Source organism: Leptosomus discolor, chromosome 9, assembly GCF_034619465.1.
Source record: "Leptosomus discolor isolate bLepDis1 chromosome 9, bLepDis1.hap2, whole genome shotgun sequence".
NCBI lineage: Eukaryota > Metazoa > Chordata > Aves > Leptosomiformes > Leptosomidae > Leptosomus > Leptosomus discolor.
The window spans coordinates 7,825,627-7,852,500 of NC_141399.1; the positions used below are offsets into that span (position 1 = coordinate 7,825,627).

At 42.0% G+C, this 26,874-nt stretch overlaps 1 protein-coding gene across 2 annotated transcripts in view; it reads left to right on the plus strand.

Moving 5' to 3' along the window:
• Window positions 1-26,874, plus strand: part of MAGI1 (membrane associated guanylate kinase, WW and PDZ domain containing 1) — a 353,430-nt gene that overhangs the window by 325,057 nt on the left and 1,499 nt on the right. For both annotated transcript variants that reach the window (XM_086470625.1, XM_086470626.1), the window contains exons 15-23: window positions 5,302-5,379; window positions 8,094-8,185; window positions 9,167-9,359; window positions 12,499-12,792; window positions 16,076-16,279; window positions 21,273-21,363; window positions 21,485-21,548; window positions 22,511-22,657; window positions 23,878-24,016. In XM_086470625.1, the coding sequence (XP_086326751.1) occupies window positions 5,302-5,379; window positions 8,094-8,185; window positions 9,167-9,359; window positions 12,499-12,792; window positions 16,076-16,279; window positions 21,273-21,363; window positions 21,485-21,548; window positions 22,511-22,657; window positions 23,878-24,016 (1,302 nt within the window). The remainder of the gene's footprint in view (window positions 1-5,301; window positions 5,380-8,093; window positions 8,186-9,166; window positions 9,360-12,498; window positions 12,793-16,075; window positions 16,280-21,272; window positions 21,364-21,484; window positions 21,549-22,510; window positions 22,658-23,877; window positions 24,017-26,874) is intronic.

The window sequence follows — 26,874 nt, forward strand, 5'->3', positions numbered from 1 at the left end:
TTGCTTTAATTGCAATGCTGAAGATGATTGAATCTGTAAAAGCTTCTTAAAGAAAGAGTTAGAGTACTAGGTTCATTTTCAAAAGCAATAGTCACTTTAATTCCAGAAAAGGGAGCTTCAAAGTCTTGGTCCTGTAAGAGTATCACCTGGAGTTCAATTTTATTGTTGCTAACTGGAAATTGGTAAAACCAGTATGAAATTAACATTATCCCAGAATGTTTTTTTCTGACTAAATGAATCACTTTGAAATCTTATGTCCTGGAAAAATTAAATCATGAGTCACAGTTTCTTGGCTGAAGATGCGTCTCTTTGGATTGAATGTCTCAGCAATGCAGTTTGTAGATGCCTCAGCTTCTCTGCGCTGCTTCCCTCCCCAGGGATTAGGCATACTGACCCTGCGGGCTCTTAAGCCAGGTCGTGCTGATCCACGGAGAAGTGCAGTGATGGAACTTGCACATGCATCTCGCTGAAATAGGAAAAATGGGCAAGAGCTGAGGGACAGTGGCTTTTCAGCCCGGCAGAGCTGCAGGCAGAGCTCCTCCTCCTGCCCAGACGGACAAGGCTGAGGCTGTCCCGTGGCACTGGCATTACCCCTGCTCAGCTCACGTGGTTCCATAGGCACTGTGCTGGCATTGCCTCTGACCCCCTGCAGCTACTTTGCTAATTTCTAATTAACTGTTTAACTCATACTAATTAGTCGTCAGTATCAGCTTAGCAGCCTTAACTCCTGCCTGTCTTTCCTGATAAAACCTGAGGCTGAGCTGGAGAAATCCTGAAGTGCGCAGGCAGGCAGTCGCCTGTCTGTGTCCATCGCCAACACCATGTGCTAAATCCTCCCTCTTTCCTCAGTGGCTGCAGGTATCTTGTAGAGGTTTTATCCTTGTCTGTGATTAGAGCCCTTCCAGAGACCTTTTCATTGTCTCTTGACCTGCTGGTTTCCCCCACCCCATCTCTCCCTGCGCCACAATCCGCTCTGCTTGGGCCTTTTGCTAGACTGGGATCTGCTACACCGCTTCAGCTTCCTTGTCTCACCTTTCCATGGTCCAGCATCTCTGTAGTGAGGCTGATCTTCTTCTGTTGCTTCAGACCTTTATCTCCTGCCTCTTCTACCAGATGAGACCTACCTGTTTGAGCATCAGTGCTTTTCTACCACCTTTTTGTTCCATTGCCATTTCCTTCCCAGGAAGGTGTTTTCTGAGATTTCTTGATTTCGTAGATAGAGGAGTTTTGGAGAATGGCAGAAATGTGATGTGGTCGATCTCCTTGTAAGCATGTGCCAGTAGAAGCATCCAAGAGCCTATGAATTTCTGACCTTTAGCTGCAGTGAAACACATTCCCTGGGGATTAACCTGCACTCTTACCTAGTGACATGGCTTTGCTGTGCCTAATGAAAGGTGAAGAAAACCAAGAAAGATATAGTCTGAATGAAAAAGGTGTTAGACATGCTCTGTCTCTGGTCATGGTCTGATCCCAAAGTGTGACTGGTAGTTTTATTTAGAGGTCAGTGGTCAGCTCCTCCTCCTTCCCTCACCAAGGGTCACCTTTTGTCCCTCTCACCATCTCGTAATTGGAAATTGTGGTTCACAGCTGAAACCCTGAGCCTCTTCTGCCCTGGGAGCTTTGGGTGAGCCACCATGTTTCTTTTCCTGTGTTTGGTCCGCATGAAAAGTGGGCAATTGATGGCTGCTCACCTTAGAAAGTGAATCATCCCTTTGAGACTCATTTCCCAGTGTTGCCAAAGCACTGGCTGTGTGGCTCTCAGACTGCTCGTAAGGAGCTCTGCTGACATGGAGCACCACAGACTGCAGGATGGGAGACGCTGTTCCCTGGGCCTCTGTTTTCACTGTCTGTCTGCTCCACATGTGCTGTTCTCTGCGGTTTTACCCAGCTGCAGCTCAGTTTAACTCCAGTGCCGCCTTTGGCTGGTGGTGACACAGTCATATCGTTGCTTTCTTCTTTACATGAGCACCCGTTCCCTTCGGCTTTGGGACTGAGGTTAGCATCTCCTCTCCCATGACGTTCATAGCTTTGGGTGCTAGGTGTGACTCTCTCTGCATTCTTCTGGTGAAGGTGTGAGCGCAACTAAATGAATATCTGAAGGATGGCAGGAGGATGTGACCCTAGTGCCAGTGCTGAGATTGGCTGATGCATCCAATAACTGTGGCTTTTGGTGGGTCCTGGAAGTCCCCACTACCCAAGGAGCCACAGCTCAGCTCTCTCAGCTCTCCCTGCTGCCCAGTCCAGGGCTTGCTCACTGTTGAATCATGGCCTTAAATTTTAATAAACCTGAAAAAGAGTTATAAAATGTTCTTTTGAGAGGCCGGGTTTTTCAACACGTGGACTGAAAACCAGCGACAACACTTTGTGTTGAAGTGTATGATGAAGTTAAAAAAAAAGACAGAAATTTAGAGCATTAGATCATCTTAAGTGTTTTATTTCATCCCATTTCTGTAATTGGTGAGTATACAGAGAAGATAGGGCAATTTTTCAAGTGCAGTTGGCACAAGAAGGTGAATTCATTAGCCCCAGCCCAGACAGATTTTTTTTTTCATCTAAAAACAATAATATAAAGAGGCTTTATTCACTATATGAATACATCATCTCCAGGATGTTTGTAAGAAGTACTGAATCTATAATGACTACCTACTGCCTTTTTCACTGGGAGTGCATCCCACTGTTATTAACATTAATAATAATAATGTAGACATGGAAAGCACACAGGCAACGTTGTAATTTTTCAGAATTGGTAAAATGCGTTCTTCCTTTCTTTGAGTACTCTTTGGATCAGTATTTCATAAAAAAAAGACTATATTTGACTTAAGTGACTTGTCTCACTGAAGCCATTGGTAGAGCACAATTTGTTTCAAAAGTGCCAGATAACCCATAATTTTGTAAAAGCGTGTATTTTGACTTACCCAATGCATCTTAATATCAGGAAGTACTCTGATTCTGCGGAGGAGAGCCACAGACGTTGCCTGTTTAGGGGAAGAAAAAGAAAGGAAGATAAATTAAGCTAGGATTAATAATGCAAAGCTAAGCAATGGCTCCATAACTGTGTCTGGACTCAGTTTGAGTGGCAGCAGATGAGAACTGCAACTTTATTCAACAAATGCGGGCTAAAGTTCCTTCACATGCAGCTCCCCTGGGTGAGGGGATCAGGCCTGCAAGGTGCTGAGTGCTTGGGCACCGATCCAAGGAAGCTTATTTTCAAGCTGTAAACCCAAAGGAACTTGGATGCTTTAAGGCTAAGGCTGAGCTCAAATGCTGTGCTGCAATCTGGCCCAGAGTCGCAACTCTTTGCTGGATTAAGACTTTTGAGAATAGCCGGCTTTGTGTTAAGTGAATCTGAAAACAGATCATTTGGTGGCGATAATAAATACACTCTTTGCTGGTGCTAAGTTTAAGCTGCCTGAGCTCCTCTTGTGGGTAACTCATTGCTGCTAGTGGGAGTTGTGTACATGAATCACAGAGAAGGACAAACGCTTAAGGTTTAAAAACTGAAGCAGTTCCAGGACTGACATAAGTGAAGAGCACTCGGCGAGAGAAACAGCAATTGAATAGTTTAGCAGAGAACCGCAATTCTGAAATCTCGCACTGTTTTATTGAAAATATATTTTTATAATATGCTTTTTATTTTTCAATGTATTATTAAACTTACTTAAAGATTAACACAATCTGTTGTCAAATTTTTCTCATGTGGCCTGATTGCTTTGCAAAATACCGTATCCTACATATGGCCATCTGTCAAAACAGCAGTGACAAAATGAATTAATCTGAATTGCAGATGTGTTAATGAATCCCTTTGAAGGGCTTAAGCATTTAATTAAAAGTGAAGCAGAACACGATAGATAATTTTTAAAGCTTTTAAAATATTCTAAGTTATCGTTAATATTTGAATTTTATTTTCAGGCACATAATTTATTTGGTAGGATTTTCTCTCCCCAAATCTAATTAAAATAATACAAACAAATCTTGACCCCGGTGTGTAGTGTTCACTCACCAGCAATTACATAGAATTAAAAATATTTGCACAATGATACCAAACATTAGATACTTTCTCCCTAAAATAGAAAAGAAAAATACTCTCAGGAAATCACAGCCACCTTCTGATCAGACTGACTTTAAAGATGATAATTAGTAAATGCCCTTGGTAGGGTTATGTCCTTTTATTATATTAATAGGAGACAAACAGTTACGGTCATACACTTGGGCACACAGATGTGTCCGTGCCCTTAGAGAATGTCTTGCTAACAAGGACTGTGGTATCTGCAGCACGTTGCGTGAGCAGCAGAGGCTGCCGAGCTGTTACGGAGCTGGGTCACGGGCAGACTTTGCTGGTGTTCGTCCGGCACCAGCCTGGTCCGTGGCTCAGTCGAGGCATCGCAGCTTCCCCAAACCTCAGTGTCAGAACTTGGTCATCTTGTCGAGAACGTGCTGAAGCCATCTTTTGAAAGCTATCCATGCCACCAAAAGGGTTGTTTAAAAGGAAAAGACAGAAAAAACTGAAGTTTTTCTGCAGTGGGATAGTTTAGGAAACAGGGCTTTGCTGCAAAGATGGAATCCCATGAGATTTATGGCTAAATCACAGGACTTTTCAACACTGAAACTCTCCATCAGCTTCAGTGAGACTATTCACTCTTAATTTCAGACTTGTCCTTATGTATATTTTGCTGAATTTGGGTCTTAAAAACTTTTGTACCTTGCCAAGCTATGAGTCATTGAAAGTGCTGCTGCCTCAAATGAGCTAGTGACTAAAGCAAACTCATACTGATTATCTTTTAATTCAGTATTGAAACTGATACCACACTGGGCAAAATTTTTTTAATATATAACGTGTTAGATAATTGTTGAAGTTTGTATAGGAAAGCTTGATTAAAATGACCTCTAATTAAGCACTGTGTTCATTGTTCATCACCATGTATTTAGAATTTCTTTTAATGTTAGAAAAAGATATTTCCATTTGGAAAACTAACTGTCTCATGATGGTGGAAATTTTTTTGTAGAAAAGTATTTTTAAGGTGTTTTCAAAGACGTTCTTCCTCTCGGAGAGAACAGAGTTCTTCAAATATATGCATGCATGTGCATAAATGTATAAATCATATGTATGTGTATTCTGTATCCACACGTACACAGGCATGTGCAAACAGATGTGAATTTAGTATGTCATAATCCATAGTAGCTATAACCTTAGCAATTTATGCATGAAAGCCTAACATGATCCATACAGTCAAAATTAATTAAATGAACTAACAAGAAAGCAGATACATTAAGCTTTGCAAAACTGTAAAATTAATATTACAGCTATGTCACCTTCGCCTGCAACTGGACTGAGCAAGGGTGAGAGAGAGAGAGAAATCAATTCCACGAGTTTTGGAGAATGTAAGACTGTGCCGAGAATGTATCTGTGTCTTGTGATGTCTTGTTCTGGTGTCATTGCTGCTCTGTGGCGGGGGGCTCTTCATCACCAAGGGAGTCTGGCAGGGCCGTACGCCAAGGTTAGCCACGAAGGTGTAAAGTACTTGCTTTACTGTGTACTGGCTAGCGGTGGATTTTGTAGGCGGCGGGGGGGGGGTATCATGTTCCCGTTTCATTCATGAGTTTGCCCACGTGGCTCATCAACAGGTCTGTGGCACTCACCTCTCCTTCCATTCCTCCTCACGGCCCCTGCAGAACTCTTCTTACCGCCTTTGCGGCGCTCTCCAAATGGTCTGGTTTAGTTCAGGACAAGCAGACTGGCAAGTTTTACCCATTTGGGCTACGTACACGTTTTTTTCAGAAAGAGTCTGACATGCTTGAGATCAGGTCAAGATGCAAAGACGCGATGAATGACTCCCGAAGGCCATTTTTCATTTGTATTCAACAAAGTTTCAGCATGACTATGAAATTTTACCTTTAAGTAAAGAAAGTGGCTCCTCTGAAGCGCTACGGGATAACGGAGAACCTAAAGTAATTCTCCAGTATGGAGAGCCTCAGGGGGTCCCACCTCAGTGTGTGGAAGCACAGAGGTGGATGGGGTTTTCTGGGCTGTGCCAGTGAATCACCGTACTGCAGAGCTGGCGCAAAAAGCGGTAAAAGGAGTTTTGTTCAGTTTGTACTCCCGCTGTGTAAGTGTGTGTTGTCTGTATGTTTGTTCTATCTGTGTTTCACCTCTCTGTAATCCTTCCAGCGGAAGGAGCGTGACATGAATGAACTTGCTTCTTTGGGTATAGACTTGTCTTTTTTTTGTTGCTTTGGTTTGACACTGCCGTTGCACCTCAGCTTGCTGTTATCTCCAGTGGCCGTTAATTGGCTAGCTGGTACCCAAGCCGGGAACATAAGGCAACGTTCAGTGAGACTGGAGAGTTGACAAATGGGAAGGTGTTGAGAGATGCCGAGGAAACGGGCCCACGCTGAAGCTCTCTTCAGAAGCCATTTTGCCTCTGACAGATCCAACATGCGCTATTAATTGGTTGAGGCCAGCCTTTGCCAAAAAAGCCTGCGAAGTGCTGGAGAGACTCTTCCGAATGTGTCTGCTCTTCACGCTCCCCCTCGCTGAAGGCAGTGACAAACACCAATTAATTCATTGTCTAAGTTCTACTGTTGTGCCATGTGTCTGCATGGTGGCGAGCTGCCTTCAGCCAGCTCGCCTGAACAGGTGAACCACACAGGCTTCCAGCGCGTTCATCCCTGATTATTCTGTAATTGTGTCCGGACAAAAATTAGCCTCTAGTTCAGTTAGGTAATGTGCACGGGTCTTAAGCTTAGTTTATAACCGCAAGTAATTAAGATGTGAAAATGTTATATATAAAACCAGTTTGAATGAAAATGTCAAAGCTGGCGTCTGTGCCTTAGCACCCACCTGTTCTTTTAATTTTTACCATTCACAGGTCTTAAATTCATATTATATTTTAAACCTGTTGAGTCATTGAAGACAGAGCATCAGAGCTAACCAAAAGTCTTAACACTTAAAAGCACCAGGTGACTACATCCAAACCTTTGCACAACAGGCAGCGACAGTGTAAAATGCAGTTAGTGAATCTGACACTCATGATGTCGATGGAAAACAACCAGTTTATCTGCTCACAGATACAGAAAACTAGCTGGTGTTTCATTAGACGTATCTGAGTATGCACTTATTTAATTACATTCCTAAATGATACACTTTGGTTTCTTTACTACAGATATAGGCAGCTGACTTGTAAAGGAACAGCTTCTTTTATCATTAATTATAAATTTTGGGAGGGGATCATTACAAAATTAGTCAATGTTACAGATACTAACCAATAAATATTAAATGAACCTGAAGTTGTCTTCTGATATGATTTAATGTTAGCAATTAATTTTGCATTTTTAAAAAAGGGATGAAAGGAAGCATGAATAAGTTAATATAAAACATTACTGTTCAACTGCACTTCAAGGTTAGTACTTCACTGTATGTAATATTCATTGTAAAATCCTTGCTGGTGTTCCATACTAATGAGTAGGTGAGGTTGAGCTTTTTTATGTTTCCAGCTGGCTTTGTCTGTTCAATAGTTTTACAGAGCCCATACATGAGCAAGTGAGAGTCAGGAGAGCTGCTTTGGTTCAGTGGAGCCCTTCTGTTTTACACCAGTTGGGGATCTGTCCCATAGTTATTTAAAGTGGTGTCAGTAGACTGATAGCAAACTGTGCTCGTGAAAGTTAATTAAACAGTAGAAGTCATAACAAGTGGCTCTTTTGTCTCCCATGAAAGAGGCAGCAGCTGTATTGTTTCTGGCAGAGTGATTCTCTGTTGAACACATTTATTTATTGATGATTTGGAAGAGGCTCTTGCACTGAGTAATGATGCTAATATTGATGGAAGGAAATATTATAGTGATAAACAAATGGCAAGTCACAATTAAATACCTAGAAAGTAGAAACCACCATATAATTTTTAGTAGTGATTTAAATAATAATCCTGTAGTATTTAAAATTATAAATTTTCATAATTATGTCTAAAATTCCAGGACTGCCTCATTTAAAGAGTAAGATTGTGCAGCAAATCCCTCTACGCGTACCTCAGAGTAGTCCTCATTTAGGTAGAAAGGTGTGGGTTTTGATTAAAAATTACAGTTTTCCTTCTTTTCCTTCAGTTCCAGATTACCAAGAGCAGGATATCTTTCTATGGAGAAAGGAAACCGGTTTTGGATTTAGGATTCTAGGTGGAAATGAGCCTGGAGAACCTGTGAGTATATCTAGAAGTGGTCGTGTTTTAACTCATGGCAGTAGCATGTGCAGATCTGCAGAACTGTACTGTAGCATCTCTGTTCATTAGTGTCTATGTGTTTACATCCTGCAGCTCCTCCCTATCCTCCTTCCAAAAAAACCCAAACTAAAACTCCCATAATTGAAATAGTTTTGGCTTCCCCTGCTACTCCCTTTTTTTGTGATAGCCCAGCTGAAAACACGTAGGTCTGAAATTGCCTGGACACCAAGGAAAGGATAACCTGGACAGGTTTGGAAGTATTTTGATCTTAGACTGTCAGGTTTTCTATTTGCTCAATTCCCTCCTTGAATTTGCTTAACTTCTTTACCATAAATCCAGTGCCTGTGGAAGGTGTCAGGCTAAAAACTTGCGGTCTTTCATGTGCTGCACAAATCAAAGCTGTGTAGTGGCAGCATCAATTTCCACGTATTTCCCTGCCAAAATTATTTTGCTCATTTATGGAAAGAGAGGCCATGAATTCTTCTCATGTTAGAGTAACTCCACAGAACTCACTGAAGATCAACCAAGACTGAGGTTGTGGACAGGCGAGTGGTACGGAGCTTGTAAAGCCTAGAGGCAACTGAAAGGATAACTTAATCTCAGCTTCCCTGACAAGACCCTCAGTGCTTTTAACCATCTTCCTCTCTGGTCACTGTCTGGTTGAACACATTTCCCAAGGCTATCTGTCATTAGAGTGGATGGGCCGCCTAAAGAAACAAGATGTCAATGTATTACAGTTTCACAATGTGGCTGTATCCACATGGAGCTGCTTTCACAGCAGCAACTTTCCTGACCAGCAGACATTTGTCAACAATTTCTTGTCCCTGCTAAATTTGGTTTAACTACCAGTGCCCCTTGCTTCCAGCTGGCTGTTGAGCGAGTTCTTATTTATCACTATTTTTGTTCCTTTCCTTCCTTTCCATCTTTCTGTCTTTCCTCCTGTTTGTGTTAATTCATCAGATTTACATCGGTCACATTGTACCGCTGGGTGCTGCTGATGCTGACGGCCGCCTGAGATCGGGTGATGAACTGATCTGCGTGGATGGAACACCCGTTGTCGGGAAATCGCACCAGCTTGTCGTCCAGCTTATGCAACAGGCAGCCAAACAAGGTCACGTCAATCTGACCGTCCGGCGCAAAGTGGTTTACACAGGTAGGCTGCAGTGTCACTCTGCAGGAGTAGATTTTCTTGCCAGACTCCATCTGTTCAGCAAACGGTTTCAAGAAAAAAAGCTCTTCCTTGTAATACAGGGAAAACTCAGGGGTTGTGGTGTTATTCTTCCTATTTTGCCAAGTTTTTGTCTTTTTTTTGTTCTTGATCAAATAGGTTTCAAATATTTTGTTTCCAGTCAAGACTCTGTCAATCTCAGTCGGCTTCCCTGGTCTTCATGAAGGTTTCTGATAAAATGGGGAACTGTTCAGTTGCAACGTATCATTTTTAGTTTGACTCGTGCAGCAACAGACACTGTGCCTGACTGCCCACGTTTTTTATTTACTTCCCAAAATAACTGTGCTGCCTGATAGCCACGTTTAAACTGGGAGTGAGGGAAAAGATGCTGAAGAGCCCACAGGAGGGGAGGCAAGGGCAGAGAGCGAGCGAGGGCATTGATGTGTGGTGGCTGATGTCCCAGGCTCAGGAGAAGCTTCAGCTGAGGTTGCAACATGTAGTCAACTACCTGCAGGATGTAAATCTGTAAGTGTAATTGGTCCAGGTAGTGCAGGGTGTGCATGTTTGTAATAGAGAGATTGCTGTACACTGAGTTATGCTAGGCATTGTGCACAGACTGCACAAGTGTATGGTCTAAATGGACAACAAAGAAGCTGGCAGAAAGACAAAGATGCAGAGAGAAGTGGCGCTGCACGGTAGCACCGAGATTAGTAACAGAAATATTTCCTGGTAGCAAAGAAAATGAAGACATGAGCATGAGCTTTCTAAATGATGTGCAACCTGTGACATTGGGGTGCTGCCTCTTCTTGCGAGTCCCTTTAGGGAGCTCAAATGTGGTGTTTGGTTTAGCTCCCTTATTCAAAAGAAAGGATATTATATAGCTTTTCAAGTTTAGACATCAGCAGAAAAATAGGCAATGATGTACTTTCATCTTAAAAAGCATCAAAATAACATTCACGTTGAAAATTAGGCCTGCAGTGGCAGTTAGGACTAGAACAGTACCTCTAAAATAGCTCTGTATTCTTACCCAGGGCTGAGCTCCCTCCGCACAATATTAAATAAATGTTCAATTCTCATTTCATTCCTTCATCCCATTGTGGATTAAATGCCAGGTTATGTCTCTCCTCTAATAGCCTCTCTCTCATTCCTCACAAAGGGCTGCCAATGTGAGAAAAGCTTTAGGAGATGAGCTTTGGGAGGAAAAGGAAGGGCAGCTGAATTTTGGTATTGTTTTTGTGCATAGATTTTCCAACCAGTTTTACAGCCTCCAGGCTGGAAATTACCATAAAAGATTTAGATGCGTGAGAGATCTCTTGGTATTTCATTGAGGGGCTTGTTATTCCAGACCGAGCTATTTCTGAATCGTTTTGAATGTGGACACTTACTCTAGGATAAATTATTCAGGAACTCTTCTTTCACCTTATATTTTCAGGCTTTAAATTCCAGCATAACTTTGTAGAGAGGCCTCTTCCTGAATTTTGGTCTCTTATTCCTTCTGTCATCTCTATGTTAGTAGAAAATGATTCTTCACTGAAATGGGTACTCCATGTCTTGAGATTCATATAGGGGAAAATTTACACTCCTGTATTCTTAATATGTAGAATACTATATATTTAGTACATACTTTGAGTATATAAGTGCAGACGGGTGCTTGTATCCAAGAATATTTTAAAACTATTTTTCTTTGGATCATGGGTTTACAGGTTTAGATTTTGTTTAGCATCCATTTTCTTCTTGTTGCCTTTAAGATCTTCAACTTAATTTTGATTCACCAAATTGGACAAGTGACCTGATTAGTGGAGGCAGCCATTCAGTAGAGACAAGTGCAATATGCTGCTCTCAGCTGTGCGAACGGACTGTGGAGAACTGGCTGAGTAACAAGAAGTGAAAGCTATTGTAGGCCATGAGCTTTAACCTGAGGTTGGCTCAGGTGAAGAAAAACACTGTGCTGGGCTGTAGGCAGGAGGGAACCCTCCTGATTTCCCAGCAGATGATGGCTTAGCTGCAATATGGTCCAGCACTTCAAGAAAGACATGTTTGAGTGGGAGAGCGCCCAAACTGGAGAGAGTCCAGAGGACCAGCGAGAATAAGGAGAGCTCTAGAAAACGTGGTCTGCAAGGAAATGTTGAACAAATTGGGATTGTTTAGCCTAAAGCAGAGAAGGGGGAGGAGGTGTTAAACTCCCGAAGACTATAAGAGGCTGCTGCAAAGAGGATGGGAATAATATGTTCTCCATATGCCTGCTGGATAGAACTAGAAATAATAGCCTTATGTTGCAGCAGGGAAGATTTAAGTTGGATATTGCAACCAATAGATTGGAGAGATATTTAACAGCTGATTAGACAAACATCTGTCAGGACTGACAGTAAGTATAGTTGGCCCTGACTCGAGCAGAGTGTGGACTAAGAGACTTTTTTTGAGATTTCATCAAGCCTTGTGGTAGCTGATTAGTTTTTAAACTAATACCACTTCCAACTTCAGTTGCTGTTGAACACTTGCTCAATGTTAATGTTGTTTAATGGTTTCCTGCTGACTGGCCCAGACTGTACCAATGATAGTTGCTGGTTCTTCCATCCAGAAAAGCTTGGTTCACAAGTTGTTTTGCTTTAGTTGGGTGGTTATTATTATTTCAGATCACATTAATCAAAGGCAATCAGTGCTACCCAGCTGATAGCATTGAGTGATGGGTGTTTGATATTACTCTGTCTCTTCACGGTGTGTACACATATACACGGTTGCACATACATAACTGAAGTGGGGATGTGATATCTAAATGAGGCACCTCTGAACTAGTGTAATCCGGGTTTAAAATGCCACAGAGCATCCAAGCACACAGCACTGCACTGGTTTAACCATTCTGTTGCTGTGGTTTGGCAATGAAAGGCTTTGGCTGCACAATCATACACTGGAGAGGATGAGCGTGTGCGGTCAGTGCCATCACTGAACAGAGCTGTTGGTGGTGACATCCAGAAGGAGGCAGACCCCTTGGTCATTATGTCCATGATTTATAGATTAAAGCAGGTGATTTACCTTTTTTTTTTTTCCCCTTTTTCTCAGTGGACGGCACTTTTCAAGCGTTTAACCGTGAAGCCTGCTCAGACAGTCTATTGTTTCTCCTCCCCAGTTCCCAAGGCAGAGAATGAAGTCCCGTCCCCAGCCTCTTCCCACCACAGCAGCAACCAGCCAGCCTCGCTGACAGAGGAGAAGCGAACACCGCAGGGCAGCCAGAACTCCCTCAACACCGTCAGCTCGGGCAGCGGCAGCACCAGTGGCATCGGCAGCGGCGGTGGCGGGGGCAGCGGTGTCGTCAGCACCGTGGTCCAGCCCTACGATGTGGAAATCCGCCGCGGCGAAAACGAGGGGTTTGGCTTCGTCATTGTCTCGTCGGTGAGCAGGCCGGAGGCGGGGACGACATTTGGTAAGTCTCGGGGTTTTTTCAGCGCGCCTCAAATGAGACGTAGTTTTGAGCACTGCAGTGCAAGGAGGCGAGTGCGGATCTGTTTAATTAAAAGTTCTGAGCATGCCCTAATTTATATAATTAATAGCTTAATCGGAGGCCAAGACTTGTAGGTGTTTGCCTCCTGGGTTTTCTTCAGCACTGAGTCGAGAAAAGCAAAAGGAGAAGTCTCAACCAGAAGAGCAAAAATGCCACCAATGGCAATTCTTGATGCTCCCTGAAGCTCCATCTCTCCCTGCTAGCTGGATGCCTTTCTGGGGTTTGCTCTCAGAAGAGCAGCCGGGGATCCCCCCAGTGATGCTCTTTGCTAATGCAGAAATGGAGCAGGTGGAATGAAATACGTCTCCTGATGGTGGAACGGAGCCAGTCGATTTAAAAGCAGTAATACTTAAACTGATGAACTTCTCTTTGGCAATCAGGGTTGTTCTGATCCTCGTTATGGAGTGAGCATACTGATAGCTGGAAAGTTTTAATTAATAGTGCTTGCTGGTGAGACATAAAATGGAGAATACTGTTAAAAAAACAGGGTGTTTTTTTAACCCATTCCACCTCTTCCCACATCCGTTTCTTCAGCATAGGGGGAAATGAAGTTCACGCGATGTCACAGTTAATATCCTGCCCTGATAGAGGTGATTGTGGTTTCTTTCTGAAGACAGTTCTTTCGGCTAGACAAACACCCCTTTCCAGGTGTTGCTGCAAAAGAGGTGTAATTCTGTCTGCAGAGCAAACGAGTCATATGTTGCAAAGCACAAATAAGCTGGTTTTGTAAGTGTGCGCAGATCAGCCTGATCTAGAGCAGTAATGTCATGGTAAGGGGGAAACCGGTCAGGGATGCTGTTTTCTTCCCTTTCTGTCTCCTCCAAAAGGGCCAGAGGCAGCATCCACTTACACTTTGTAGGGAAAAAAGATGGTGGTCCCCCCCTGTTAGTCTGTGGCATGTGGTGGGGATGGAGGGGGAAAGGAAAGACAGAACAAGTGCGTGCCTTGACCATCTTCACATTACGTCTCAGAGCAGGGTTGTGGTCTGCAGACAAAATAGTCTCCCTGTGCGGCTGGAACGTTCCTGGGGCACGCAAGTGCATGTGGCAAGAAGTGGCCTTTGCCTCTTTTTTTTTCCTAAGCTTTTTTCTCCGAAATTTCCTGCCATTGCCCATCATCAGTGCTCTTACTAATAAATCAGGGGAGCATCACCTCCTTTGCTGGTATTGATGCAGAACAGGCCATTTCTAGCACTGTTCTGGCAGTCATGGCAGCAGAGATTTCAAGGGGGAAATATCTAGTATAGACCCGGTGCATCGAGTTCTGTCAGTTCTCAGGCGCTAGGCTACCTCATACTGTCCTCACTGCTGGAAAATGCTTATCCAAAATAAGTGTTTCGGTGCCAGAACACAACAGTGTAATGTAATATACATTATATACATAAACTGAACTCAGTTTAAACCGGAGAGAGCGCTTTTATCTTCTGAAAGTATTTGTAAACGTGTGTGAATAACTTTTACTGTATGAAGACTATGCTCTAACTCTTTTCTGCAGAGAAACCTTGACCTGATGTTCTAAGGAGTTGTGTTTGCTTTAGCCCAAGATACTCACTAACTGGAAGTTTTCTGTGCAGGGGCTCCTCATGGAGATCTGTTGATCTGTGACTGTTTTTCCTTTAATTTTTTTCAAGTGTATTCAGCTTTTTCCTAATACTCTGCATGAGATGTGTTCCCTCTGCTGTGTGGTGCTTGCTTTGGACCTGCTTTATAGTTTTTTTCTTTCATGGGTAGTATTTAGAGATGGGCCAAACTGGTTCTAAAACCCACCATGGTCGCTTTGGTGTGGGCTCTATCGTCTGTGTTCAGTGGATTGGATAGAGTCAGACTCATGCCCTTAAAACAGCCTTTAAATTGGGTGGGGCTTTGTATTATCAGAAAGAGAAACTTTCTAACATCACAGTAAAAGACAAAAAAAAAAATAATCCCCCAATCGTTTGCAACTAATATTAACACTTCCTGCCATTTTCATCGCATCTTTTCTCTCACCTCACGTTCCTTTTCTTAGCCTTTGCTTCTTTATGGTCTTTTTAGTTTGTCGTGTGTGCAGCAATGTGTATCTCTAAAACTACTAATCAAATAAAGACTACAGCACAGATGGGAAAGTGCATCTTGAGGGTGAATGTATTGTGGATGCAAAGTATGAGGTGACCACTCTGTATACCTCATGGTTTTAATCACATGCTGTGTGCCCAAGGGCCTCTTGGCCATGTAAAGAAGCTGTACAACAGCCTGGTGGATTTATCTGAGTGAAGTTGTGTATCCCCTGTGTCCCAGTTCTGCACTTTATGGACGAGCCTGTGTTTTGGGGACAAACAGGAACGGGAGGAGAATTTTGTCTCCAAAACACATTCATCCTAAAGTGCTCTTGCTCTGTGTGTCGGATGTCTCAATAGTTTTGTGTGTGGTTTTAGAGCTATTTAAATGAGGAAGTCCTTATTCCTTCCCTGCTCCTGTCCTGATGCCATCTCAGATCATAAAAGGGGAAGGGTTAACAGAGGCTGAGGTGGATGCCTGCACCAAATAGGTTACCTTTGTCAGTCTTGGCCCATCTGTAGCAGTCCTGTACCTTCCCTGGTAGTACCTGTTTCATGATGGAAGAAAACTGATTCATGTTGCTTCCCCATGCAGCGCTGATAGAGCGGGTCTACGTGGTAGAAAGGGAGTTGCACTCCCTCCTAGGCCTAGAACAATTTTATCTTTCTAAATTGAGAAAGAACAAAACATTGGCAGAAGCTTGAACAGCAGTTGACTGAGAGAAGGACTAGCGAGGCTGACACTGATGTGATCTTGGAGAAGGAAGATTGTGTTTTCTATGAACAGTTTCAATTTTTTCATTCAGAAATAAAATCAGGATTCGGGTTTTGATGGGGCTGCCAAGTGCAGTTGTAGTCTATAAAAATCTCACCATTTATTAACAGAAATCAAGGTGGGGGGAGTTTTGAGTGATTAACAAAACACCTTTTTGTAAAAGAAGCAAAGTATTGTGCACTCGTACTAGTTGATTGCCAATGTTTTGAACACTGGCAGCAAAGCTATCCTATAATAACTTTTGCTTGATGCATTAATTAATTAACCCTTAACCTTCTCTTTCCCTTTTCAACCCTTTTTCTCCTTTTCCCCTTCACCAAATTCCCACGTATGTAAACAATTAAAAACCAAACCAAAACCAAACCAAAACAAAAACAACCCCCAAACCAATACAAAAGCGGGAAATGCATGTGTGGCCATGCCTCACAAAATAGGTCGGATAATTGAAGGGAGTCCCGCAGACCGCTGTGGCAAGCTGAAAGTAGGCGATCGGATCTTGGCCGTGAACGGGTGCTCCATCACCAACAAGTCGCATTCAGACATCGTCAACCTCATTAAGGAAGCGGGAAACACCGTTACCCTGCGCATCATTCCAGGAGATGGTAAAGTATATGTTTCCTGCTGTCTTATCTGACCCTCTTGTTGGTTTTGTTCCTGGATCAGTCAGGAGAGCTGCAAAGTCATGGAGACTCAATTTCCCCGCCCACTTTGGGAATTAGCCGTGAGGGAGGTTGTGAGTCTTCCATAGCTTTATTTTTTGTTTCTTTTTATAGAAATGGGAGTTCTGGTTTTGAACAGAGAGGTGCTGATTCTACATTAAAAAAATAGTATTTTGTTCTATCATGTTCCTCCACATATCTCCTTCAAATAATCTTCTGTAAATTTGATGCATAACTGGGTACACTTCGATTTGATTCTTAGATTAATAATGCAGCTTTAGAATATTTGGGAATCACTTGTTAGTATGTGGGATTCCTGAAGCTTTGTATATCCACAAGCAGACTATAGAGTAAAGAGATCACAGAAAGGGATAAACACTTTGTCATGTTTTAAGCTGTTCGAAAAGAAGATTTGTTTTTATTCTGGGTAAGTTGCTTTGGGAGTAAGCTCAGTACATTTTGAAATGACTTTGTTAAATGGTGATGGCTCTGGAGCTGCTCTGTGCTTGCAGCCGGTGGTTGTAAGAGTTTCCCTAGACAGGATCTCACTGTTTCAGATCAGAGGGAACATGCAGGATCCCTAATGATGTGCTGAGACTTGGTACTGGTTTCAGGTCACTGAACTATTTAATAAAAATAAGGATCTATGCCATATAACAGTTTCATTAAATTGATCCCAAGCTGTGATGCCAAATAGGAACGGAGCCGATACGTGTGTAAAGTATCTGTAGCAGAACTAAAATTGCCGTGCTTCTAAATTCCAAGTATTTTTTTTTGTTGTCCTGCACTGCCATGGACGAGTTCATAGCGAGGAATCGTTAGGCAGAAATCTTTTTGCATTGCTCTCTTTTTAAGCTGAATCCACGGGTATAAGATTTGAAGGCTCAGATACAGTGCTAGTGAGCATTTCTTAGAGTTGTACAGGACATTAATTGCATTCAGTTACATGTAGAGAAAGTGTGATTAAGTTTGAAAGAAAGGTTGAGAAGGTATGGCTGAATTGAACCTGGTAGCTGTAAAGCAGAATTAAGAAGTTACGTGATGTGATTTTCAGTGAGAAGCATTCAGGAGTTGCTAACTCTCATACTTTCTAATCTGAAACATGGATTTCGTTACCCCGCAGAGCATGATTGTGCTATGTTTAGTTATAGGATAAAAATAGGCTAGAATGAGAAATGATCTGGTTATAAATTATTTCTGTTTAGGACAATCTGTTTTGCATAAAGGCTTTATTTTCCTACTGTTTAGTAGCTACCAGGTCAAATGGTATATGATCGTTTGCTGCTTCCAGTAAATTGAGTGTTCATGAATAATGAAAGGCCTGTGAATCAGGCTAACATCTGAGCTGCGCTGTGCATGCCAGTTTTGGAAGGTAAACTGGGAGAAGACTTGTTCATTACCTGTATTTTGGTATCTGATCAAAATCAAGGAAGGTGAATCTTTGAATAAATGAGTAAAGATTTTTTTAAAAAGGCAAAAATACTTAAGAAATAAATAACTTTTGAATGATTTAAGATATTTTTAAGAAGAATGTAGCCTTCTGACGTGAATGCACAGCCAGTCTTGTTCATGCAAATAGATGTACAAAATACCACATTAAATTGCTTAGGTTAGAAGGGAAACCCATACCTGTGACTGACATTGCGTATTCCTAGAGAAGGCAGAAAGCTGTAGTTTAGGGAAGGAGACAACTCTTCTTTCTCATAGCAGTGCAAGCTTCAAGTCTTTTTATTTACTGTCCCTTTAAAATTCTGAGTGAAATTGCCAACTCTGCATAGTATTACCTGCATTTAATTTCCAAAAGCCAGCAAGATCAGACACTCTCAAAATCACTGAGAGGTTTGCTCTAAACCCCATGAGATTAAAGAAATTGGTCTCAGTGTTGATTTCTTTTTGTGTCTTTGGGTGATTTGGTTGATTTTTTTTGTTTTCTTTTTGTTTACTTTTGGGTGCTTTTCCGGTAAATATAAATGGTCTAACAGTGTACTTAAAGCAGGGGGGGGCGGGGAGTGTGGAGGATAAATCAGAAGCCATACGTCTCAGATAAAATGAAACTAAGGCTCATCACAAGACTCACAATAAACTCACACTGCTAATCTCTTCTAACATTATTAAAAACACCAAGGGTTTTTGCTTTGTGATAAGTCTTGCACCAACTCATTGCCATAGACCACTGCAGGAGTGTATTTGCAATGAAATTACGATGCTTTAACATGCTACCAGAAGATGCAAGGATACAGAGAGCTGAAAAATGACAAGCTTAGATTAGGCATTTAATTGGTGTCTGAGTGTTCTAGGGCAGAACAGCACAAGGAATCAATGAAATATGTAGGATGTAGAACATACTGTAGGGTTGAGAACGCACAATTGTCGTTCTACTAGAGAGATTTTTTGCTGTGTTTGTGTTCTGTTCCAGTTTTGCCTGGTGGCTGGCACGCGTCCTGAGCCAGTGTCTAAGAAATTAGCAAAATTATGCACAACTCCTGACTCATGGGATAGGGTGGGCTAAAGATAGATGCAGTACAGTGGTGTGAAGATACATCTGTACCAAAGATGTGTTGTTGCTCTACTTGGTATTCTTAGCGTGACCTACTAAAGGGTAGGAATCTTGCATTCTCTTTGAAGCCCGTCTTCATCTGATCTCCAAATATTTGTGGAGGATTTCAGAGGGTTTTGTTCTGGATGAATACAGAACACTTAACCATGTTTTGGGGCCTTCTGACGTTGCGGACCAATTTTAGCATCCAGGCTTCTTTACAAAATACACAGAATTATTTCTTAAAATCCACCAGTGTAACCACACATAGGGGTGTCTCCTCCTCACACATGCCAGCTGTCAGCAGCACATCCTTGCAAGGGTATGTTTTGGTCATGCCTGCCCTGAGAGGTGCAGGCAGACTCAGGAGCCTCTCTTGCTCTCTGAGCCACTGGACACAAGCCAGCTCTGGTCTGGAAGATGTTACAGCTCCATATGCTGAGGGTTTGGGCATGTTAACTTGGGCACAGTGCTGCAGGCAAAGGAGCTGTGCTCTCATTGCACCCATCTGTTTAAATGGTTCTTCTTTCTCCCTTTCCCTTTTCCTGAGTTTCCCTTGACATGTACTAGCTACAGAAAGTAAAAACTTTCACCTCATCTAGACTTCTCCACAATTAAAATAAATCCATGAAATAAAACAGGTTCCCAGGACCAAGTAAGCCCATGACTACCAGGCAAAACCCCTCACATTTCTGCAATTTTGTATTACAACTGGACTCTGTTTAATAATGGCAGATTTCTCTGTAGTCAATAAAATGGATTACTGGATGCCTGGAGCTTAAGAGGCAAACAAGGGTGGGGTAGACCTTGTAACTTTATGTTGGAGAGCCAGATGTTTCTACCTGGGTTTCGTTGCTGATGGTGGCTTTTGTTTTAAGTGGGATTAGAACTAGAGAAATTCAGACAGGAAACAAGGTGCATTGTTTTAACCAGTGATTGTGCATTCAGTTTAGATTTTGACCTTGAAAAGTGGATTGTGGTCAGTATTTTGTAGTTATTTGCAGTCTGTGGTCCTCCCCTAGATAGAATGGGTATAGGCACAAATTGGGGGTCTCCTCCATGCAGAACTCTTCCACAAAGGAGTGAGTGCCTGCCACTGCAGTGACTTGAGCTGGGAATGCCATGCCTAATGAGTGGGTGTTTCTACTGAATGTGCCCATCATTCTCCATATGCAACCAAGGTAACTGTTCAACATTTTGAGTGGTTAAGCATGTACCACCAACTCTTCCTCTGGATTCAAACTCTGCATGAGGGGAAGGTGTTTTCAGGAACTGCTGGCTTCCACAGCGATTCAAAATCTGAAACTTCAGTACTAATTTCAGGTCAGGACTGGTACAACATGCATTTCTGGAAAATGTCTTGAGTTCGATATGCAAGAGTTCCAGGTCTCTCCTATGTTGCTAATATTTGGCTAATGGCATTGACGTGACCTTAATTTTAGGCTTAATTTTAGATGAGTTCTGGGTTAACTCTGGTTTTATTGAACTGTATGATAAAGCTCCAAAATGGCAAGGGGACGATTTTGCTGTGCCATACAGGGAGGGACACATAGATAGTCACTTTTCAGTTGTGTCTACAGCAGCTCCCTTTCCAGTTTTGTGAAGCAGGGGAGAAGACCTCTCCTGGAAGCACCTCCTGCCATGGGTAGAGTAATATGGTGTTTGCACAGGCTGATGTTGGGCTGAGAACCCTTTACCATGGCATAAATTGAGTTTTGAAGTTAATCTTGCTCTCTCCACTCTCTTGGTGAGCCCTTCTGTGAATGATACCCAGAGCTGTCGATGCATTTGGTACAGGTGGTTCCATGTCCCTGCCTGCAGCTTTGAGTGCTCAGGCAGCAGTGGGTTGTATTTCAAACATGGATTTCAGTGAGTTTGGGGTTTAGCCACATTCAATATCACCTTGTGAGGTATTAGATAAAAGCCACATCTCAATCCTACTGAAGATTGCAGTTTCTGATGGAGGAAGCACTGATAAGCTTATAATCCATGGAATAGTTATTGCTGCTATAAAATTAATCCAGCCAACCTACCATATTTGGAGACTTTAATGATAGGAATTCATGTCATTAGACAACAGACAAAGCATTCTTCAACCCTTCCTCCATAAGTCAATCTTTGTTCTGAGTGTGTCTAACGATCAGAGGTGTTTCTAATCCAGATTTCTCAATTGTTTTTTCTTTTCCATTTTCCAATTGAGTGTACAGTTTCATATATGTAATTACTGTGGCTTAGCTTAGACTTTATCCTGTTAATTTTTTGATTTAAGAAATTTGAGCCAATCTCAAGTTCTTTAAAAACAACATAATGATGCTGTCCAGTGAAATGCGTCTGCAAAACTTTGTCTTTCAGTGAATAGGCAGTGGTCTTCCCTCATAATGAAAAAAATTTATTTTGCAGAATCCTCCAATGCTACTTTATTGACCAATGCAGAAAAAATTGCTACAATTACAACCACACATACTCCTCAGCAAATACCACAGGAGACCAGGTCAGATTGTTTTCCTTGAGGAGAGCATGTTGGCATGCTCTCTCTTCAGTTACTTCTTGATCATCTTCACATCCCGTGAGCTGTATTTTTCCTCTCTCCCTCTTTCTCTCATTCGTTACAGCAGGAACAACACCAAACCAAAGCAGGAATCCCAGTTTGATTTCAAACCACCCCAAGCAGCACAGGTAAGGAGTACCTTTCTAATTGTTTTGTTTACCACAGACTGTTGCTTCTAATCTGCTTGATGGCTGTGTTCAAATATTTCCCTTGAAAATTCCTACTGGGAAGCTGTTCTCTCTCTGTCTGTTTGCTGAAGAAAGAGGAATTTGCTGATTAGTTTCTTAGTATGTTGCGGTTGTTTCAGCTTGAGAAACGTTTCCAACACATTCTCATTAAGACTTTCAGGGAGAAAAAAGAAGGCGAAAAAAAAGCTGACATTTTTACACCAGTAATAGTTTATGTGTTTGTTTATTGAACTGTATATTTTGAGGGGCCTCTCCAGAAAGTTGTGCTGTATGCAAATGATAAATTCAGAGGATAAAAAAAGAGGAAAACTTAATAAGGGGCAATAGCTGGAGTGTTCCAGCTTTCACAGACAGCATCTTATTAGAGAGATTATCTATCTCACCGTTAACTTTCTTTGCCACTGGCCATCCCAGAAGTAACCTCTTCCATTAGAGTCTTCAAAACATCCCTGCGCTAACAGCATTTGTGAAAAACAATGCACGTGCTTTTGAGCTTCTTGCAAAGGAATAGATGAGGTGGTAACAAAAAGGAAAAGCCAGCACCATGGCATAGACTCATCCTGGGTACCATTAGACTTTTAAATAAAGCCTGGCACTGGAAGTCACATTCCCCTAGCCTTCCGTTGCAGTTGGTAGAAAGCTAACCACCCCCCAGAAATACGCCTTTTCAGCCTGGGCACAGAGGTGAAACCAGCCCTTTGCAGACCACCACCGAAATGCCAAATTGCAGGGTGGGATTTGAGGAAGCATGAAATCTTCGTCTGTGTGTGAAAACTCAACTGATTCTCTTTTTAATTATGAGTAGCAAAAATAGTAATGTTTGTTGGTTGAATAATTTCAACATGAGAGTAGAGCAGCATTTAACTTCCTGTTCAATTGTGCATATGTTGTCTTCCCTCCAGCAGGATCAAGACTTTTACACTGTCGAGCTGGAAAGAGGAGCCAAAGGGTTTGGCTTTAGCCTGCGAGGTGGCCGGGAGTATAATATGGATCTGTACGTGTTGCGGCTCGCAGAGGATGGTCCAGCTGAGAGATGTGGGAAGATGCGGGTATGCACAGATTTAAAAAACACATTTCTTTGCAATAAAGTGGCTTCCCTGGCTCTCCCTTATGGGCACACCTTCTGCTGTGCCAGCTGAAAGGAAAATGAAATGTTAACTGAAAGGAGCAGAGGTTCCTATTTAGTTCTGTCAATGGCTTCTGTCACTCTCTGTATACAGTCTGTAGCAGTGTGTGTGCAATGGGAGACTTCACCCCCTTGTTCCAGCCCAGGTTTCCAAATTTTAGTATAATCTGGCTTTTAAAGCCTAACGAAGATACATGTAGCAATGAAAATGTGATAGCCACAATCTTTGTCGGCTCTTTTAAAGCTGCAGCCATGAGTAGAGAATCAGGTTTTCCCGCCTAATCCTCTCCTCTGCTAGTGGGCAGAGTAGGGAGAGAGCATCTATATTGACCCATAGGTTACAGATTTATAATGTAGTTTTTGATTAGTATTAGCTGTTAACGTCTTATGGCTAAATTATAAACATTATATCAAGGGCGTATGTTATGAAATGCCTACAGAAAAATTAAATTGCCAAGTTTTATGTACTCCTTGCTCCTCTGTTAGAGAAGGCATTATAACTTTACCACGTATGTCTTTTTCTTCTCCAGATATGTCCTGTGAAGGGCATTTTCAAAATTCTTTTGCTAGGTGTAGATTTATAGGTCTGAACGTTTTGCTGATGAAAATAAATCAGTGCTGCCCTGTGGAAGTTAATGCTTTGACAAGCTCTTCCAAGCCCTGTTTTACTATCCTGATAAATGATTATATTTACAAAAGCAACTTTACTGGTTCATTGTAGGTATCTATACCCAAGTGAGAAACAGACCTGAAAAAAGCTATTTGAACATCCTAGTTACAGCAGACTGTAAAACAAACAACCACTTTGACCAAAAACTTTACAAATTATCAAAGTAAAATAAAATAACACCAGTTCTAACACAGCTCTAGCCACTGAGCCACACAGTAATGCGATGTGATTTTACAGAACAGCAATGAAATATTTTGATACCTCAAGCTTTCCCTGACATCTTCATGTCTCCCAGGCCCCTGCACACTCATTTTTGTGGACTGTTGCTGGAAGGAGTTGGGCGTATTTAGCTTCACCTGGTGCATAGTTGTTCTTCCACATTTGCTGTGGCTGTTGTCTTGCGGTGTGCTGGCGGTGACCCTCGCGGGGGCTTGTTTCTAATCTTAGACTCCTTTCTTCTGTTACATTGACAGATCGGTGATGAAATCTTAGAGATCAACGGAGAAACTACCAAGAACATGAAGCATGCTCGGGCCATCGAACTGATTAAAAACGGTGGCCGCAGGGTCCGCCTGTTTCTGAAACGTGGAGATGGCTCTGTCCCAGAATATGGTGGGTCAAACTATGAAAACATTCCTTTCTTCCCTGGCATCACTCCATGAATGATTTATCTCAAGATCTGAAGCAGGAATTCTTTTTTATTTTCCTTTCTCACCAGTGTCTTACCAACCTTTGCAACATATGGTTAATTGCCTCGCTTGTGCTGAGTTTTCTACACATTTCATCCTTTGCTTGCTTCCATGGACTTGGGGCGCAGTGTAAGGCAAGATCATCATAGCAGTATTTTTGGTGATCAGAGAGGAAAACAAAACAATACAAAAAAACCTTATTGTCATGTCCAGCCAAACAAGGAATGTCATTGAACTGTGCCAAACTGTTTCTCAGCGGCTGAATTGTTATTTCATATAGGTCTCTACTTCTAATCAATGCAAAAACTGGGATCCTGAGTTATTATTCTGAAGCAGTGAATTTTTTTTTTGTTAGGTTTTTCTCTTAGTTCCTGTCTGTATCCATAGACATGAATGCCGAGATGGCTTATGAGATTTTTGCCTTCCCTTAATATTTATGTAAATATTTATAAAGTTATTTAAGAAAAAAAAAAAGCTTTACTGCAAAAATATATTGATTTGGCCTCCTGAGCCCTTTTCTCCCCCCTTAAACTGTCTGCTGGTTTCAACTAGTTAATTTGCGAGGTCTGAAAAGGTGAGGAGGTTATGAAAAGGTGCTCTCATGACTATCTTGGGGGAAACATTCAGTCCTCGTTTCTTACTAAGAATTGCATTAGATTTCCTTTTCTTCCCCTGGAGGTTCGACTGCTGGGTGGCATAACTTAGCACACTATTTAATATTATAATTATGTCTTATTTATTTGAGATAATTGTCGAATATTGTGCCCTCGATGGAGGGCTACTCCCAACCAAAGGTCTTTGAGGTTTCTATAGAAACTGATGATTGAAAGGATGTCCTTTATACTTTTCTCCCCGTATTTGGGTTATTTCTGTGTCAGTAAGTTCTGTGTTTATCATTCACTCCATGTCCTAAAACAGAAACAAAACCCTTCTGCACAATTTATGAATTAGATTTTCTTTTCATTTACTGTACCACGTTTGAGAGTTTCTGCTCACTCTGCTCATTATTTAACTTAAAATGACCAATTCAGAGTATAACCAACAAACAATTGAAGTGTTTAACAATATGGAAGGGAAGTTGTGGGTTTACACTTCTGTAATATAAATAGCACACCAGAAGGTTCAATGATGGCACTGAAATTCTGTAATGTTCTTTCTACTTTTGTCTTTTCCTATACTCCTTTGGATGTACAGTACTGTATCATATGCTAGACTGCATAAATACCCTGTAAATTAAGTGCTTCACTTCTCAAAGCATATGTCTGTTGCACTGAGGGTGGAAATCCACCACCAATTTTCTTTTGGCTAATGCTAAACCACTAAACGTTCATTCTCCGAGCAAGGATTTAATATACAGGGGTTGCACTACTGTAAAGAATATCCTTGTAACATTTGGGACTCCTTCCTCTCTTTGTTCTGTTCACTGCAGTCGCAAATGGTTCCTCTAATAATGTTAAGTTCCAATATTTTTCTGACTCGATTGGAACGTGCTTCTCTATGAGGCTGTATATTTTTGTAATGAGTTTTGTACTTATTTTTAATGTTGTGGTCTCTGGTGGACTTTATTTTTCGTTGTTGTTTGATTGTTAATGTTTTTTCTATGACATTCTGTGTCGCTGTTCCAGCTGTCTTTTAGAATGGATGCTCTTGTTGTCTGGGTTATTGAATCACCTCTTAGATGTCTCTTTATGTCACGATAATAACAACTGCTGTCTTTGCAGCCTTATATTTGGGTGAAGCCTAGACAATCTGACTGGAAAAATAAACTTTCTTTATTCTAAGATAAAATATGAAGATTTTTCTTTCTTTCATCTTTATTCTAGGGAATCTAAATTTTCTACTTTTCTCTTTCTCTTTCTCTTACTTTTCTTGGTGCTGGGCTCTTCCTTCCTCAGCGATGATACCTCCTAATATCGCTGCATGTATGAGAAATGACAAGCTCGGGGAGTCTTGCTTCTACCTTATGGGCCATAATCAAACTACGGTTTGTAGCTAAAATCAATATTAGGTGTTTTTGTGCTGTGGCCTTAATTCCCTCACATTGCTTTCCGCTTCGCTATATTTTATATGTACAGCAATTCATTCCGAGCACCCTGCGTCCCCTGAATTCTTAAGTACACCACAGGACCCGATTAAACCTCACTTGTACCTTGTGCGATAGCCAGGTTGCCGCAAGCCACGTGCTTACAGCTATGGAAAAGCGGTGTGGTCCCCAGCTGCTGCCTGAAAAAGCTAATAAGCCAAAGTGCACACATGTGAGTCGCAACACGGGTTTCACAACACGGGATAAGTATCGTGGCCCATGCACACACCGACCCTCCCAAGCTAAGGACTGGAATGCCATCAAATGGGAGACACTTCGCGTGATGGCAGGAGGAATGAGCGTGTAGAGTGTTTGGCTTGGGGGAGGGAAGACCAAAAGGAGAAAACCAGAAAAAAAAAATCCATCCCCACAAGTGTTTGTGAGGGTTTCCAGTCGTTGCCATCGGGACAGTCCGCCTCGAGGTGGGGGTCTCGGTGCAAGCGGCAGGAAGCCTGCGGGAAGCGTAGCTAACGCCAGCCGAGCTGCCGGGCAGAAGTTACTTTCAAAATGAAAACAATAAGCAAGTAAAAGCAACGCTCACATTAAGTCAGCGCAGCTACTTTAATGTTTGCCATGTCTATAATGAATCATTCATAAACATCCCTTACAAATGACGCGAGTAATTGTAGCTTAGCTACAGCGCAGGGCTGGGGGTTAGTTTTGGGGTTGTTTTTTTCTTCTGCTTTGCAGTTTGTCTT